The sequence below is a fragment of the Ranitomeya variabilis genome, chromosome 4, assembly GCF_051348905.1.
Source record: "Ranitomeya variabilis isolate aRanVar5 chromosome 4, aRanVar5.hap1, whole genome shotgun sequence".
In the NCBI taxonomy this organism is placed as follows: domain Eukaryota; kingdom Metazoa; phylum Chordata; class Amphibia; order Anura; family Dendrobatidae; genus Ranitomeya; species Ranitomeya variabilis.
In genome coordinates, this window is record NC_135235.1 from 719,337,791 (window position 1) to 719,356,270 (window position 18,480).

Genomic DNA, 18,480 nt, shown 5'->3' on the forward strand with positions numbered 1-18,480 from the left:
CTCTCTCTGTTCCCCGTGGTCGGATAGAAAAAAACCTGTATGACTGATGGCCTGAGGCTTGTTTATAGGGACCCTAGAGACTCCCCGACCCCCACAGTTTTCCACCTGTCTTCTTAGGTATTAAGGTCGGGCAGCCAACTTGAAATTGACTGTCCTGCCAGTCTCTGAAGCAATGGCATAGAGCACTTTACTCCCTCGGTATCCTTTCTACTGGAACGCGCACCAGAAGGATGCAGCTCCTCTCGTCTATTATCCTCTCTGGTATCCACTTGTTGCTATGCCTTCGTTTCTGGAGTCTGGATCTGCTGGAGATCACTCCAGACAGCTCGGCCTGGAGACGTTTCTCCCTCTGTCTCCAGCCAGGAACTCTCTGACTCCCTTTCCTAACCAACCCACCAGTTTTACCTAACTGTGAGGAGTGGCCTAATAGATAGAACCTTTTGCTCCCCCTGGTGGCTGGAGTGTGAAGTGTGTAGTGTGTTTTGTGATACCTGGACAGGAGATCTCCTTTATTGCCTCCAGACGTAATATCACTCCCCCTGGTGGAGGAATAATACTACTGCAGCAACCAGGACTCTGGGGCGATGCAGATATATCTATAGATACATAGATATACTAAACATCGGGCTTGGAATTATCTATCGTATCTATCTATTATCTATCTATCGATCTATCTAGCCAACTATAGATATATCTATCCATAGTAATCCCAAATGAAGAAAAGGAGCGCACTCACTGGTCATCCGGTGCAGGTAACTTTATTCAAACACTGTAAAACATCTTCACAACCGGGGGTACTGTACAAAGAGTGCGGCGTGCTGGACGACGGCCGTTTTCCCGCCTGGCTGGTGCTTCAACAGGTCAGCCAGGCGCGAAACGCCCGTCGTCCAGCACGCCGCACTCTTTGTACAGCACCCCCGATGATCAGACATCTTGGCCATCAAGCGCAGGTGAGCGGTTCCCACTATATCCTTTGGGCTGTGGTGCAGTCCGGCTGTTTTCTTCACATTTGCATATCTATCCATAGATTTATTTATATATAGATAATAGATACGATAGATGGATACGGTAGATCTATCTGTTATCTATCATCTATCTGTCTGTGTGTGTGTAAACATTATTCTAAAATGGAGTATGTAAATGAAGAGGTTGGACAAGAAATGACATCACCCTTTTTTTTAGGTATATCTTTATTGAGCTTACAAAAACACACAAATCCGCATGAAAAAAGGGGCATCAAAAATGCATGAAAAACGCAGGTGACCTGCCAGTGATGTCAGGTGCAGATTTGGTACAGATTTTACCTGCGTCAAATCCTGATGCAATCCTGAACGTGGACACATACCCTCAGAGAAATTAATATTCAGAATGAATATTCATCTCTGTTAAGTAGCAGCACACGTGACCTCTCGGCTGCTGCAGCTGACACTGAGCGAGCTTTTACAGAGACATGAATATTAATTTCTTTTTAGCAGCGGGCACCGGAGTTAGCTGCAGCAGCCGGGTCCTACCTCTGTGACCCGCTGCTCTGCCGCTGCCTCTCCCCCTCTATGTTCTGGACACCTCACTCGAGTATAAGCTGAGGGGGGTGATTTCAGCACAAAAAAAATGTGCTGAAAACCTCTACTTATACTCGAGTATATACATCAAATGACCATTTTTACAGACAGTTTTAGGATAAATGTTCAAAAATATAAAGTTCAAGGATATTTTATTGAAAAATATTTGGTTTTATTCTTGACAGATGACTGTACCTGGAGATCAGAGGGACAGCTGACATCTTCAATTTTAAAATCAGATGATCTTGAGATCTCACAGGATACAATTGAAGTGAATGCCATTACTCCAGATATACTATCATCCCTTCACAGCAAAGATCTGTCATCTGATTCAGTACCGGCTACTAAGGAAAATCAAAGACCCAAAAGAGGCATTAAAAAACAAGCTGCTCCTAAAGCAAGGAAATCCTTTTCATGTTCAGAATGTGGGAAATGTTTTAATAAGAAAGCGCATCTTGATAGCCACCATAGAACTCACACAGGGGAGAAGCCTTTTTCATGTTTAGAATGTGAGAAATGTTTTGTAGAGAAATCACATCTTATCCAACATCAGAGACGCCACACTGGGGAGAAGCCTTTTTTCTGTTCAGAATGTGGAAAATGTTTTGTGGCGAAATCAGAACTTGTTAGACACCAGAGACACCACACAGGGGAGAAGCCTTTTTCATGTTCAGAATGTGGAAAATATTTTGTAGAGAAATATTTCCTTGTTAGACACCAGAGAACCCACACAGGGCAGAAGCCTTTTTCCTGTTCAGAATGTGGAAAATATTTTAACCAGAAATCAGATTTGGTTAAGCACCAGAGAACCCACACAGGGCAGAAGCCTTTTTCCTGTTCAGAATGTGGAAAATATTTTAACCAGAAAGCAGATTTGGTTAAGCACCAGAGAATTCACACAGGGGAGAAGCCATTTTCCTGTTCAGAATGTGGGAAATGTTTTAACGGGAAATCGAATCTTGATAAACACCAGAGAACCCACACAGGGGAGAAGCCTTTTTCCTGTTCAGAATGTGGGAAATGTTTTACCCGGAAATGGTGTCTTGATAATCACCAGAGAACCCACACAGGGGAGAAGCCTTTTTTCTGTTCAGCATGTGGAAAATGTTTTGTGACAAAATCAGATCTTGTTATACACCAGAGACTCCACACAGGGGAGAAGCCTTTTTCATGTTTAGAATGTGAGACATGTTTTGTAGAGAAATCACATCTTATCCAACATCAGAGATGCCACACAGGGATGAAGCTTTTTTTCTGTTCAGAATGTGAAAAACGTTTTGTGGCGAAATCAGATCTTGTTAGACACCAGAAACGCCACACAGGGGAGAAGCCTTTTTTCTGTTCAGAATGTGAAAAACGTTTTGTGGCGAAATCAGATCTTGTTAGACACCAGAGACTCCACACCGGGGATAAGCCTTTTTCATGTTTAGAATGTGAGAAATGTTTTGTAGAGAAATCACATCTTATCCTACATCAGAAACGCCACACAGGGGAGAAGCCTTTTTTCTGTTCAGAATGTGGAAAATGTTTTGTGGCAAAATCAGATCTTGTTAGACACCAGAAACGTCACACAGGGGAGAAGCCTTTTTTCTGTTCAGAATGTGAAAAACGTTTTGTGGCAAAATCAGATCTTGTTAGACACCAGAGACTCCACACCGGGGATAAGCCATTTTCATGTTCAGAATGTGGAAAATATTTTGTAGAGAAATATCTCCTTGTTAGACACCTGAGAACCCACACAGGAGAGAATCCTTTTTCATGTTCAAAATGTGGGAAATATTTTATCCGGAAATCGGATCTTGCTAAACACCAGAGAACCCACACAGGGCAGAAGCCTTTTCCTGTTCATAATATGGAAAACGTTTTGTGAAGAAATCACATCTTGTTAAACATCTTAGAATCCACATGGGGAGAAGCCAATCCAGCATGGGAGGTGACAATAAATATTTTTATTTTAACCCCTTAACGTCCAATGAAGGATAGAGTCCTCCCACATGACCGTGGGTCGCCAATGGGTTGGCATGACAACCTGTGGTCAGCAGGAGACTCCTGTGGTTGTCATAGCCGTATAGCTATGAGAATCGCCCAGCGGTCAGCGCTCATGGCAAGTGAGCATATCTGCTACATAGAGCAGAGCTGCAGCCCTGCTCTATGTAGCAGAAGCAATCAGACAAGTGCAGCTTCTAGTCTCCCATGGGGACTATTGAAGCAAGTAGATAGTAAAAAAATGTTTTTAAAAATATTAAAAAATAACAAAATATAAAAGTTTAAATCACCCCCCTCGCCCTATTCAAAAAAATACCGCATTTTCCGGCGTATAAGATGACTTTTTAACCCCTGAAAATCTAATTAAAAGTCGGGGGTCGTGGCTGCTGCTCAGATTCAGATCTCGTGTCCCGAGATATCGGGACGAGATCTGAGTCTGAGCATGCGCCGCCCCCAGCGGTCATTTTCCCGGAGGCCACCGCATAACACCTATTGAGCTGCCTCCGGGAAAATGGCCGCTGCTCAGATTCAGATCTCGTCTCCCGAGATCTCTGGACGAGATCTGAATCTGAGCAGCGGCCATTTTCCCGGAGGCCACCGCATTACACCGATGGAGCTGCCGGCGGGGCCTCCGGGCTTTAAGGAGATGCCGGAGGAGCCCCGACTGCAAGAAGATACGCCGCCGCCTCCCCACAGCACAGAGGCCCCACACTGCAGAAGAGGAGCCGCCGCCCCACAGCACCCACGCGGCACAAAGCGGAGAAGAAGCCGCCGCTCCCAGCACAGAGACCCCACGCTGCAGCGCTACGATCAGGTAATGGGGGATACTCACTTTCCTGTGAGACGCCCCCTCGTTGTCATCAGGACCACTCCCCCCTTCCCAAAAGGCACATTAGTCACGGCCCTATAAGACGACATACGGCGTATAAGAAGACCCCCGACTTTTAAGAAGATTTTATATTTTAACTGGAAAAGTTGGGGGGTCGTCTTATACGCCGGAAAATACGGTAATAATAATAAAAAAAAAAATACACATATTTGAGATCACCGCATTCAGAATCGCCTGCTCTATCAATATATAAAATTTTTTTATCCAATCAGTAAACGGTGTAGCGAGAAAAGAAAGATTGAAACGCCAGAATTATGTTTTTTTTTGTCGCTGCAACATTGCAATAAAATGCAAAAATGCATTAACGGGCAATCAAAAGATCATATCTACACCAAAATGGTAACAATAAAAACGTCAGACCGGTGTGCAAAAAATAAGCCCTCACCCAGCCCCAGGTCCTGAAAAATGGAAAGGCTATGGGTCTCGGGAAAACGCAAATTTATTTTTTTTTTACAAACTTTGGAATTTTTTTTCACCACTTAAATAAAAAAGGTCAGTTTTAGCATTTAGTGAACATGGTAAAAAAGTAAAAGGAAAAAAAAAAAAAAAAAAAAAAAACCTCTGGTGGAATTGCACTTTTCTTGCAATTTCACCGCATTTGGATTTTTTTTTCCCATTTTCCCTTACATGGTATGGTAAAATAAATGGTGCCTTTCAAAAGTACAACTTGTCCTGCAAAAAACAAGCCCTCACATGGCCATATTGACGGAAAAATAAAAAAACTATGGCTGTGTGAAAAAGGGGAAACTCAAAAATGGAAATAACCCTGGTTCTTAAGGGGTTAAATAGACCAATCATGGGGAATAAGAAGGGGTTGTCCTAGTAGTGGACAACCCTTTTAAACATCTAAAATCCCACACAGATAGCAGTCATTATTAGCTATGAGCGAGCGGTAAAATACTTCAGTGCTCGATATTTGAGTCAGCAGGTCGCATGCTCAGCAGACTTTTCCAGGAAGACTGAGGGGGCAGGAAAATTGCTGAAATGGATGAAAACTGCACTAAATTGGAATGACAACAGCATGGGGAAGATGGCTGGATGCATCTCTGACTCTCAGGTCGCTTTTGGGATCAATGTTGTTGGAGTATTACGCCACTTTTAAGGAGTGACAACAAAACATCCAAAACCAAAAAAAAAATGTACAGGGTGATTGGCCCCTACACACATCTGTCATTAACGGACAGGTGACGTCACCGTTCAGTCACGCCCCCTGCTCACCACGCTACTCCTACAGCGGCGCCATCAGCCGAGGCTAACCGCTGTGAACACCAGCATTTTCACGGGGTGTTGCAGCTTTGGGAGGACGCTCCCACATCTGATACAAGTGGACATTGGGTAGGAAACTACCACGCAAGTCCGACCACCCTTTACAGGACCACACGTGCACTTGTAAGTGCCTCTCAGCGCGGCAATCTATCTTCTACTGTACATTTATTTACCGGTTTTAAGGCAGTTTTACACACCACACCTGTCAGATTGCCTGCTGCTTTGGCTTCAGGCACATTGTGACTAGCGCCATTGTGATTTGCTGGTTCAGCATTTGCATTACGAAAATATAATGTGCTTTACAAGTAAAACCATTCGTTCTTGTATATAAGGCAATTTAAAAAAGAGAAAAAATAAACTTCCTTAGTTTGTGTTTAAACTTAGCCCCTTTGCTGCATTTTTCCATTTTCTCATTGCTTACAATGATGAAAAAAGCATTCATTGTAAATGTTATTTTAATACCTTATCTGGAAATGTGGTGTGTGACATAGTGAGACACATCCTGTTTACTTTATGAAGGGACTCTGAAAATCACAAATCCTATGCAGACAATGCAAGAACTTCCAAGAATTAGGCCGGCGTCACACTCAGCGTATGAAAATACGGTCCGTTTTTTACGGCCATAATATGCAGAAATGTTCCCAAAATAGTGATCCGTATGTCATCCGTAGGCAGGGTGTGGCAGCGTATTTTGCGCATGTCATCCTCCGTATGTAATCCGTATGGCATCCGTACTGCGAGATTTTCTCGCAGACTTGCAAAACCGACATACAATGGATCCATGGGCTCAAATGTTCGTTAAAACATATATACAGTCTCTTATATATATATATATATATATATATATATATATATATATATATATATATATATATACTGTATTTATTTATATTTAATTCGGCGCGAGATGGCAGAAAAGCCGGTAATTCAATTGCCGGCTTTTCCTTTCTTTCTTTCCTTTGTGAATGAATGGAATGCAGGGTAATGTCCTGTAGTTGCCTCAAGTCGCGGTGATGCACCCTCTGCTGGATGAACTCGAGCATGGGAAAATATTCTGAAAAGTTCCCAGGCTCGAGTTCATATGATTTCAATTGAATTACCGGCTTTTCTGCAATCTAGCGCTGAATTAAAAAAAAAAATAAAAATGTGTACACATTTATTCTACCTATTCTATTCTAACCTGTCAGTATGATTTTACTGTACACCGCACTGAATTACCAGCTTTTCTATAGAACACGGGTGCGTATTTCTCGCAAGTCACACGCATGGTATGTGTGTAATCTGTATTTAGACTTTCATTGGTGATTTTTTTTTTTTTTGCGCAATACCCTGACAAACACAGCATGCTGCGATTTTCTACAGCCGTACAAGACCGTATAACACGGATCAGTAAACTACGGCAGATAGGAGCTGGGCCATAGAGAATCATTGTACCGTATGCAATCCGTATTTTCTGCACCTCTCATACGTCCGTAAAACTCACTAGTGTGACGCCGGCCTTAGAAGGAAGAGGGACTCTGATACACCCTGTATTAGACATAAAGGAGGATCTCAAACGTTCTTTTAAAATTGTTAGGAAGTGGGACTTCTAGACTCATAAAGTCTATGCACTAAGTGCAAGGTGTAACAAAAATTTAAATGAGGGTGTGATGACAGCATTTTATTTTAATTAACCAGATGTCTATTTTCAGTAAGGAATACTGTTATCTTTATGGCAACTTTTGAATTTATGCAATTATTCTTCAGTTGCTCAAAAACCATACGCTGTTGTCATGTGTCTTAATTGTTCATTTTTGATCATTTTAAATGGCTAATGTTTGCCTCTTACATCAGCTCCTACAACTTATTGTCTGCTTTCTTTGCAAGACATTGAAGCAGGATTATTGAACAATGGATGTTTGCTTTATTTATTGAATGACCATTTTGTGGGCCTTGTGGCTTTTTGACTTACAAAACAAAGGAATAAGAACTATGCAAATAGATTAAATGGTCAAATGATATGAGTTAACCTCATCACGTCTTCCTCTTGACGTCTGGATGCTGGCTTGAAAGACAACAATTGTGAGCTATATAAGTGGGATATGCCTCTAACAATATACATCCAGATAGCCAAGAGATCCAAAGAACTAGAGACTCTTTACATTTACCACAGCTAGGAACACTTTACAGGATAGCTGCCAGATCGTGGCTCTATCACGAGTGACACAGATCTGACATTCTACAGGATGCCAGCCAGGCCCCAGCTGAAAGAATATACATCTGCTTCACTGACCATCACTGAATATCACTGAACCCATGAATACATTTGGGGTAGTCAGGCTTTGGATCCACCGGTCACCGGAGGCCCATGGATACATTTGTGAAAGCCAGGAATGGGACTCACCGGTCACCTGGCTCCATGGAGATGTTCGGAGAAGCCAGGTTGTGACCTTCCCGGCACCTGGCCTTGTACCTCAATGGACTGTCAGCTTCCTCAGCTTGCCGTTACCTCCTCCCTGTCCGAGGGAGAGGTTGAGGTAGTTGGCCCTGGAAGCTCTTAAGTCACACCCACTGACTCGCTGGGATAAGAGCAGCTGAGACTGTAATTTGCACCATCTTGGGTATTTTGCTGTTACTGTTCTATGTGTTATTTAGAAGTATAAAATGAAAATAGTGGTGCAAGTGTTAAGGTTTTATCTGCAGCAAATAAGACAATTACCTGAAAGCTAAGTATTATGAATATTCGTGCTGATACACCTTGGTAAAATTGAAAATTGACTGACTTTTACAATTAAACTAGTGTGAATAGGCACAAGGTCTACAGTATTTTAATCCTGTTCACTTCCCCCTTTATCCACACTGCCCACAGACCATTCTATATGTTATACTATCTTATGGGTCCTCTTTGTACTGACTGGTGTGAACCGGTACAAGGCCCAAAGCTAGCTCACACTGTTCACCAGTCATTTTTCAATTTTACCTAGGTGTATCAGTGTGAATATTCATAATACTTATCTATGTGATATTTGCCTGTTTTGTGGTTCAATGAAGAATTGCCACATTGTTTTACCCTTATCCTATGTTGTCTGACTAGTATTACGCACAAGGTAAAAAGAGAGAGGGCATTCAGCGGGATGAGCTCTGGTCCATGCGATTTCGGCTGGCGGACTAGAGCACCTGCTGACCCCAATGTCTCCACAGAGGGACTGCAATGCACTATGGAAGATTGTGAGGGACAAAGTAAATGTTTCTCCACTCCTGAAATGTGCCCCCACCCTTGGCATTCATTCCCCATGATCATTGTTTACCTTTAATTAACTCAAGCTCTTTGAAGCTCTTGACACAATGGTGTGAAATATTCTGCAGCTGCAAGCCAGCTGGTCCCTTTGTGTGACTAAGCACATGGTACAATAAGTCACAGCAAGCTCTGAGGTATTGAATCTGGAAAATGGTTTATAATAGCAGAATGCAATATCTCTGAGACTAGCCAAGCACATAATCCAAATCGGCATTCCTTTCCCCACGTGCCCATATTATTTAGCCACATGTAGCACTCTCGATTATGGAGTTATAAAGCATAGCTACCAGGAATTACATACGGTAGGCAAATTTACTCTATGCACAGATAACATCCAGCGGAATCTAGTGGCGGTACAACCAACCCATTCAGAGCTTTAGCCGCAAAGTTATGGGCCAGCCACAGTTCTGGACAGACAATCATGTTCTCAGAGATGGGAGGAGAGAGGCTGCACCACCCAGGGGTGGGAGCAAATGTGTGAGGTAGCAGCCTAGGAAAAATAAGGCAGCCCCTCAGTTTTTCTGATGGCTGGAGGATACATTAGCTGATGTAGCCCGGAAAGCCTGTTACTAAGATTTTGACCTGTGATCCATCAGCGCCTTCCTGTGGTCACATGCTACATAACACGGTAATTGCAACCTATCTATACCCTATCTTTGTACTACACTCCTCACTGTATATTTTTGCTCTTGTATATATAACTGTATTTTCTAGTGCGCCTTCTTGGCGATTAAATATAAAATTAATCTTGGGCTGCTCTTTTATCTCTGTCCACGAATCCCCACGTCCTCACACTCAGTTGGTTACAGTATATTATAGGCTACCCCATGGTTGGTTCCTGACCTGATATAAGCCTGCTGTCGGAAGGGGCTTATTTCTAATGAAGAACTGGTGGCAGAATACCATACTGTTGTACTGTTTTAGTGAGCAACTCTGGCAGCGACATCCTGGAAGTTTAGATATATATCCCCAGCCTGGACTGGTGATATATATCCCCCCTCACTGGGAGCACCTCACTAACTCGTATCTATAATGGAAGCCTTTTCAGCGACTATTTGCCTTCTGTGCAGTTCCATGACTGACCTGAGGCAGGTGGTGGCGCCAGAAAGCAGATCCCTGCTGGGTCCTTCTCTCCCCTCCCCCGTGGTGAGCGAAGTTGACCCGCCCCCTTCCCCTGTGAGATCCCTTACAAAGACACTTAGAGGATGACGTGGGGCTAATTTTTTTGACAATTTTATAAAGATTGTGATGAAGCCCTCTCCCATGACTACCTCCTTGGGCCACATTACATTTTGCTGCATTGTGAATATCTGTCTACAGATGACCACAAACAGCCTACATTTGTCCTAGAATTCATGGAAACCAGCTGTCATGACTGTGGAAGAGATTTATGTGAGCAGAAGGAAAACTCATTTCCATTAGATGATACTGACCTGAGACAATGAGAAATAGAAAGAACAAGATGGGAAAAAGCAAGAACTTAACTTGAAAGAAAGAAAGAACAAGATGGGAAAAAGCAAGAACTTAACTTGAAAGAAAGAAAGAATTTTCAAAACAGTGGGACTCCTAGACTGCTAAAGCCTATGAACTATGTACAAGGGCTGCCAAAAAATAGAGGGAGGGACTGCAATATACCCTGGACTGATGTAGAGGAGGGCCTTAGAATAATTTTTTGACAGTTTTAAAAATAGTGCTCTCCCGCAGCAAACACAGTTTATCCTGGCCTGCAGGCACGGCCTACAGCCATCTTCCCTTACCTCACGCCTTGCACATTTTAAAGTCGTTAGATAATAAATACCTGCAAACTTTACAGTATTATTTGGTAAAATAAAATATGTAGTCTTGAAAAGGACTTTTGGTTTTAAGCTTGCCTCAGCAGTAGACCTATGAAAGGAGTGGAAGCCCATAAATCCTACCTTTATGTCTCTAATACTATACTATCCCTCCTAGAGCAACTCTCCCTATAATCAGTGCAGGTAACAGCGGTATTAACATGGAAAAGAATAGACGTAGCCCGAAAAAAAGGACTTTTGGTTTTAACTTACAGCAGCAAAGACTGTAAGGCAATAAACCCTGCCTATATGCCTCTAATGCTAAGCTATCCCTTATCCAGCAGCTAGCCCTACAATAACATAGCCTCCTTATAAAGACTAAACACTAAGTGCAAGAGCTGCCAAAAATTAGGACTAGTAAAATAACTTGTAGGAACAAGGAGTGCAGATAGTGTTTTATCTCACAAATTATAGATTTACCTGTAAAATTAACTGCTCACCTGATGTAGAATATTCACAAGCATAAATTGTTGGCTGCCGTAGATCCACTGGTCGGCATGTGACAGTAGCTAAATCGCAGAATAGGAGGATTTGTGGGTTATGATCCGCGCTGCCAGCTAATCCAAAACCAGACCAATTGTGTAGTTGAAAAGTGGTTTATTCTACGCATTTCGGAGTATTTGTGATATTTCCTGAAGGAGTCATGTGTACTCCAAAACGCGTAGAATAAACCACTTTTCAACTATACAATTGGTCTGGTTTTGGATTAGCTGGCAGCAGGGAACATAACCCACAAATCCTCCTATTCAGCAAAAATTAGAAGGAACTGCAACACACCTGGGAAGACATGCTGAGGAGGGTCTGAGAAAACATTTTGCCCCAAACCTTCCTCTAGTGTTAGGGTCGTGACTGACCCGTTTTAGGTTTTAAATGCATACAAATTCTACATACATTTGTTTATTGCATCAAGACTTTTTTACTTTTTCAGGAACTTATTTTTAAACAAAATACAATAAAATAAAACTATTTTACTAAATTGTAAAATGCTCTCATTAAAATTATAACATTTGTGTTGTTGGGGTCAATTTCGACCCAGGTCTAGTATAAGTTAAAAAACAATAAGTCCCAAAACTGAACTCATAAACACAATATAAACCAACAGCCCACAGCCAGCTCTATCTCCAACAACTTGAGTTATGGACATGTCCAGGCATGTATGGCCAAATCAGCTTAAGGTACCGTTACACTAAACGACTTACCAACGATCACGACCAGCGATACGACCTGGCCGTGATCGTTGGTAAGTCGATGTGTGGTCGCTGGGGAGCTGTCACACAGACAGCTTTCTCCAGCGACCAACGATCAGGGGAACGACATCGGCATCGTTGAAACTGTCTTCAACGATGCCGAAGTCCCCCTGCAGCACCCGGGTAACCAAGGTAAACATCGGGTTACTAAGTGCAGGGCCGCACTTAGTAACCCGATATTTACCCTGGTTACCATTGTAAAAGTGAAAAAAAAAACACTACATACTCACATTCTGATGTCTGTCGCGTCCCCCGCCGGCGTCCACAGGGTTAAAACTGCTTTCGGCAGGAGCGCTGCTATGCACGCGCTGTTGCCGAGAGCTTCCCTGCACTGAATCTGTCAGCGCCGGCAGTAACAGCGGTGACGTCACCGCTGTGCTCTGCTTTACGGCCGGGGCTGACACATTCAGTGCAGAAAGCTCTCGGCAGCAGCGCGTGCATAGCAGTGCTCCTGCCGAAAGCAGTTTTAACCCTGTGGACGCCGGGGGACGTGACAGACATCAGAATGTGAGTATGTACTGTTTTTTTTTTTTACTTTTACAATGGTAACCAGGGTAAATATCGGGTTACTAAGCGCGGCCCTGCGCTTAGTAACCCGATATTTACCCTGGTTACAAGTGAACACATCGCTGGATCGGCGTCACACACGCCGATCCAGCGATGACAGCGGGTGTTCAGCGACGAAATAAAGGTCCTGATCACTCCCTACGACCAACGATCTCCCAGCAGGGGCCTGATCATTGGTCGCTGTCACACATAACGAGATCGTTAGCGGGATCGTTGCTACGTCACCAAAAAGCGTGACGTTGCAACGATATCCTTAACGATATCGTTATGTGTGAAGGTACCTTTAGAGTTGGTACTTTGCAGAGTATACATCTCCAGTTTACACATGCAACAATGAGGAGAAGATTTGATGTAAGCCAAATTCTGGATTATATCTTAGATGATAATGAATCAGAGGACACACAGCAGCAAACTGATACAGATGAACAGATTTCTGAGGAGGAAGATGATGTGGAGTATCAACCGGAAGACACAGACAGTTCTGATCAGTCTGATGAGGAGGTCACTGGTGCTGAAGCTGCTCCCGCTGAAAGATTCAAATCCAAAAGTGGCAAGATCAGTTGGAGCTCAGTACCTCCAGATGTACATGGCAGGGCAGATGCTGCACATGTCATAAAAATGACCCCTGGGATCACAAGGTTTGCTGTGACAAGAGTAAGTGACATCAAGACATGTTTTGATCTGTTTATGCCATTGTCAATAAAAAAAAAGTCATTATTGCTATGACAAACCTTGAAGGAAAAAAAGTCCACGGCAACATGTGGAATGACCTTCATGATGATGTCCTGGATGCCTACATTGGTGTTCTTCTCCTTGCTGGAGTGTACAAATCCTGCAATGAGGCCACTGATAGTCTCTGGGACGCATCGACAGGCAGGAATATTATCCGGGCAACAATGTCACTTCAAAAGTTTCAAATGATATCAAGAGTCCTCAGATTTGACAACAGAGACACCAGAACAAAATCTGACAAACTTGCTCCCATCAGGGATGTTTGGGAGAAATGGGTGCAGCTCCTTCCACTGATGTTCAACCCAGGGCCAGAGGTGACAGTAGACGAACGTTTTCTCCCTTTCCGCAGAAAATGCCCCTTCCGGCAATACATGCCAAGTAAGCCAGGCAAATACGGCATAAAAATCTGGGCAGCCTGTGATGCAAAAACTAGCTATGCATGGAATCTACAGATTTACACAGGCAAATCTGCAAACGGCATCCCTGAAAAAAACCAAGGAAAACGTGTAGTCCTCAATATGACTACTGGACTGCAGGGTCACAACATTACTTGTGACAATTTTTTTTACCAGCTATGACCTTGGACAAGAACTTCTCAGGAGGAAAATCACCATGGTGGGCACAGTGAAAAAAACAAACCTGAGCTGCCCGCTGAATTGTTGCAGATGAAGGACAGGGCTCCACTTTCCTAAAAGTTTGTTTTTACAGACACCACCACTGCTGTTTCATACTGCCCCAAAAAACGACAGAATGTGGTACTGATGTCCACACTTCACAAAGATGCAGCTGTGTCATCAGGTAGTGACAAAAAGCCCAGAATCATCCTGGACTATAACAAAAACAAATGAGGAGTGGACAAGCTGACTGCCACCTACACTTGCCAGCGAATGACTAGGAGATGGCCAATGGTTGTATTTTACAACATCCTTGATGTGTCAGCATGCAATTCATTTGTGTTGTGGACCCACATTCACCAAGGATGGAATTCAAAGAAAAAAAACAAGCGGAGGATGTTTCTTGAGGAACTAGGAAGATCCCTTGTCAAGGCACACATTGACCAAAGGGAACGAGTGCTCCGAGATCCAGCCGCTGCAGCCTTGGTCAGAAAACTCCAGAGCTCAACAAGTGCTTCGTCCACACCCACAGCAACACAAAGAGCATCATCACCAGCATCCTCCTCAACCTGACCTGCCTCAACATCAACCACAACAGCCACAACCCTAGTGAGACCACTTGATTCTAAAAGAAAGAGGTGTCAGGTCTGCCCTAGCAATAAGGACAGAAAGACAAACACATCGTGCTTCGCCTGCAAAAAATACCTCTGCAAAGAACACACAAAAAGTGTCACTTTTTGCCACACATGCATCTAAATACTAATGCATCTAAAAACTAGTACTTGATTTCTGTTGATTTGATTTGCTTGATTGATTGTTGTTTGTTTGTTTGTTTGACCTAGAAAAGCTACTTTTTATTATTATTGCTATTAATGTTAATATAATTTTCATCTTTTATTTCTATTAAAGTGCTATAAAATAAATCCGTTTTTTTGCCTTTTTCATAAAGAAGTTAGATATGGGTCAAAATTGACCCATAACACCATAGATGTTACTAGAGTTAATAATATAAAATATATATATGTGTATTTTTTTACATTTAAGAAATGTGTTCTAAAACCCTTCAGTAATAGTCAGGTAATATAACAAACTTTTTTAAGTTTATATTATTCTCTTGAGGCCCAGGGGGCCACAACAAAATACTAAAATCAATCCTTCCATGGACGAAAAACCCTAACAAGGTAACTAAGAGGTAAGAAACAAATTGGATCATAAATAACTGTTTTTAGGGTATCCTAGTGTCATGTCGGACGCTATTCACACTAGGGCGTCCGACAGACAGCGGTAATTCCTCATTCGTCCACTATATGCTCAGTGGCGCCAGCTAGACTTGATCCAGGTTGCCCGGGGTTAATCTAGCTGGTACTCGGGTTGGAGGCTGAGTCACGCCCACTGCCTTTTAATAGTTTTGCTGGGCTTTGGACGTCGCCGATTATAGCTTGTGTCTTGTGCCTGGTCATCTCGGTCTGGAGTGGTGGTCTTGGAGAGGAAATATCATATCTGGTGGAGTATAATCCTTTGTCATATTTCTCCTTCCTATATTTGTGTTTGTTTTGCCCTGTGCATATTATAGTTTTTTCCTGAGTGTGTCTGCGGCGTGGTGCATTTTTAGTTTTCCCTGTCTGTGCTTTCTGTAGGGGTTGGTGTGGAGGAGGCCAATCTGAGCTTATGCATATCCTCCATAGTGGTTTCTCAATGCATGCTCCCTGCCAAAGTTATGATCGCTGGCAGAGAGCTGCCAATCACTGTTTTTGTGGATAGTGGGTCGGCCACTAATCTCATTGATGAGGAGTTTGTGCGCACTGCCGGTTTCAGGATCGAAAAACTGCCTCATCCTATCCGGGTGGTCACCATCAATGCCGCTCCTCTCCCACGGGGGAGATTACGGAGTTTGTGGCTGAGGTTAAACTCCACATTGGGGTCCTTCATTTTGAGCAGGTTACATGTAGGGTGCTCAGCAATCTACCTGCACAAATGGTTCTGGGTTTTCCATGGTTGACTATGCACAACCCGCTGATTGACTGGAAAACCCAGGACATAATCCAGTGGAGCGGATTCTGCCAGGAGAATTGCCTGGCCACGTGTGTGTCCGCTGTGACTCCTAGTATTCCTGAGTCTCTGCAGGATTTCACAGATGTGTTTTCTGAGAAGGGTTGCTCAGAATTGCCACCACATCGCCCCTATGGCTGTACTATTAGGTTAAAACCAGGGACCAAATTGCCGAAAGCAAGGATGTTTAACACCTCTGGTCCTGAGAGGCAAGCTTTAAAAGACTACATTGCTGAGAGTCTGAGCAAAGGGCACATCAGGCCTTCGTCATTGCCTGTGGCAGCGGGGTTCTTATTCGTTAAGAAGAAAGATGGTGGATTACGCCCGTGTCTGGATTTCAGGGAGTTAAACCAGATTACGGTTCGTGATCCATACCCTATGCCACTGATACCTGATTTGTTCAACCAGGTGGCTGGTGCTAGGTGGTTCGCTAAGCTTGACCTCAGGGGGGCGTACAACCTCATAAGAGTCCGTCAAGGGGATGAGTGGAAAACTGCTTTTAATACTCCTGAGGGTCATTTTGAAAATCTGGTGATGCCATTTGGGTTGACAAATGCGCCTGCTGTATTTCAACATTTCATAAACGATGTGTTCTCTCAGTTCCTGGGGAAATTCTTCATTGTGTACCTTGATGACATTCTCATCTATTCATGCGTCTGTGATACTCATTTAGAGCATGTTATGCAGGTGTTACAGCTACTCAGAGAGAATAAGCTCTATGCAAAACTTGAGAAATGTGTATTTATGGTTCAGGAGTTGCCTTTCTTGGGTTATATTGTGTCCGCTTCAGGATTTAAAATGGACGCTGCTAAGGTGCAAGCGGTGCTGCGTTGGGAACGGCCTGATAACCTAAAAGCGCTCCAGCGGTTCCTTGGGTTTTCTAACTATTATAGAAAGTTTATCAAAAAGTTTTCTACCATTGCTAAACCGCTCACTGACATGACAAAAAAAGGTACCAATTTCTCCGCCTGGTCTGAGGCTGCTGTGCGCGCATTCGAGTTTCTGAAGAACAGTTTTGCTTCAGCCCCCATTCTGGTGCAACCGGACATATTGAAACCATTTACCATGGAAGTCGATGCGTCTGAGGTTGGAGTGGGGGCGGTGCTGTCACAAGGCTCATCCTTGAGTGAGTTGCGTCCATGCGCCTATTTCTCCAAGAAACTGTCGCCCGCCGAACGTAACTACGATATCGGCAACAGGGAGTTGTTGGCTATCAAGTTGGCCTTTGAGGAATGGTGACACTTTTTGGAGGGATCGGTTCACCAGGTTACTGTTATTACCGACCATAAGAATCTGCTTTATTTGGAGTCAGCCAAGCGTCTGTCCCCCAGGCAGGCCCGCTGGGCATTGTTTTTCACGCGATTCAACTTTTTTGTCACTTACCGACCTGGGTCTAAGGCTACGTTCACATTTGCGTTGTGCACCGCAGCGTCAGCGACGCAACGCACAACGCAAACAAAAATGCAGCAAAACGCACGCTAAAACGCTGCGTTTTGCGACGCATGCGTCCTTTTTTGCCGAAAGTTGGACGCAAAAAAATGCAACATGCTGCGTTTTCTGCGCCCAACGCTTGCGGCAAAAAAAAACGCATGCATCGCAAAACGCAGCACAACGCATGTCCATGCGCCCCCCATGTTAAATATAGGGCCGCATGACGCATGCGTCGCCGCAGCAGCGCCCGACGCTGCGTCGCCCGACGCTAATGTGAACTTAGCCTAAGAACGCTAAGACGGATGCTTTGTCCAGGTGTTTTCCGGGGGGAGAACCTCGGGAAGAACCGGTACCCATCCTCCAAAAGGGTGTAGTGGTCTCGGCTCTCACGACCGAGGTTGAGGCTGAGATTGCCGAGGTTCAGGAGGAGGTACCACATGAGCTTCCCATTAACAAGTCGTTTGTACCGCTCCATCTTCGCCTAAAGGTGTTGGCGGAGCATCATGATGCTGTCCTGGCTGGCCACCCAGGGGTTAGGGGTACTTTGGATTTGGTGTCGCGTCGGTTTTGGTGGCCCAAAATCCGACAGGACGTGGTCTCGTACGTGTCAGCATGCACCACGTGTGCTAGGGCTAAGACGCCCCGCTCCCGTCCTGCTGGCACACTACTTCCTCTCGGGGTACCCAGTAGGCCAGGCCATGGACGGAGATCTCCATGGATTTTATCACAGACTGGCCCTCCTCAGCTGGGAACACGGTCATCATGGTGATTGTTGATCGGTTCTCAAAGATGTCGCACTTTGTGTTTTTGCCTTTGTTGCCTAACGCTAAGACTCTGGCTCAGGTATTTGTGCAGGAGGTGGTCAGACTTCACGGGGTCCCGTCTGACATCGTGTCTGATAGGGGTACTCAGTTTGTGGCAAAATTTTGGAAAGCATTTTGCTCACGGCTGTGGATCAAGATGTCACATTCTTCGGCGTTTCATCCTCAGTCTAAGGGCCCCTTTCCACTTGCGAGGAAAACGGACGAGTG

The 18,480-nt window shown here is 44.0% G+C and overlaps 1 protein-coding gene across 1 annotated transcript in view; it reads left to right on the plus strand.

Annotated features, from left to right (window-relative positions):
• Window positions 1-6,079, plus strand: part of LOC143766587 (uncharacterized) — a 925,271-nt gene extending 919,192 nt beyond the window's left edge. The window contains exon 7 of the mRNA XM_077254374.1: window positions 1,745-6,079. Within this exon, the coding sequence (XP_077110489.1) occupies window positions 1,745-3,429 (1,685 nt within the window). The 3' untranslated portion in view covers window positions 3,430-6,079. The remainder of the gene's footprint in view (window positions 1-1,744) is intronic.
• Window positions 6,080-18,480: the final 12,401 nt, after the last annotated feature.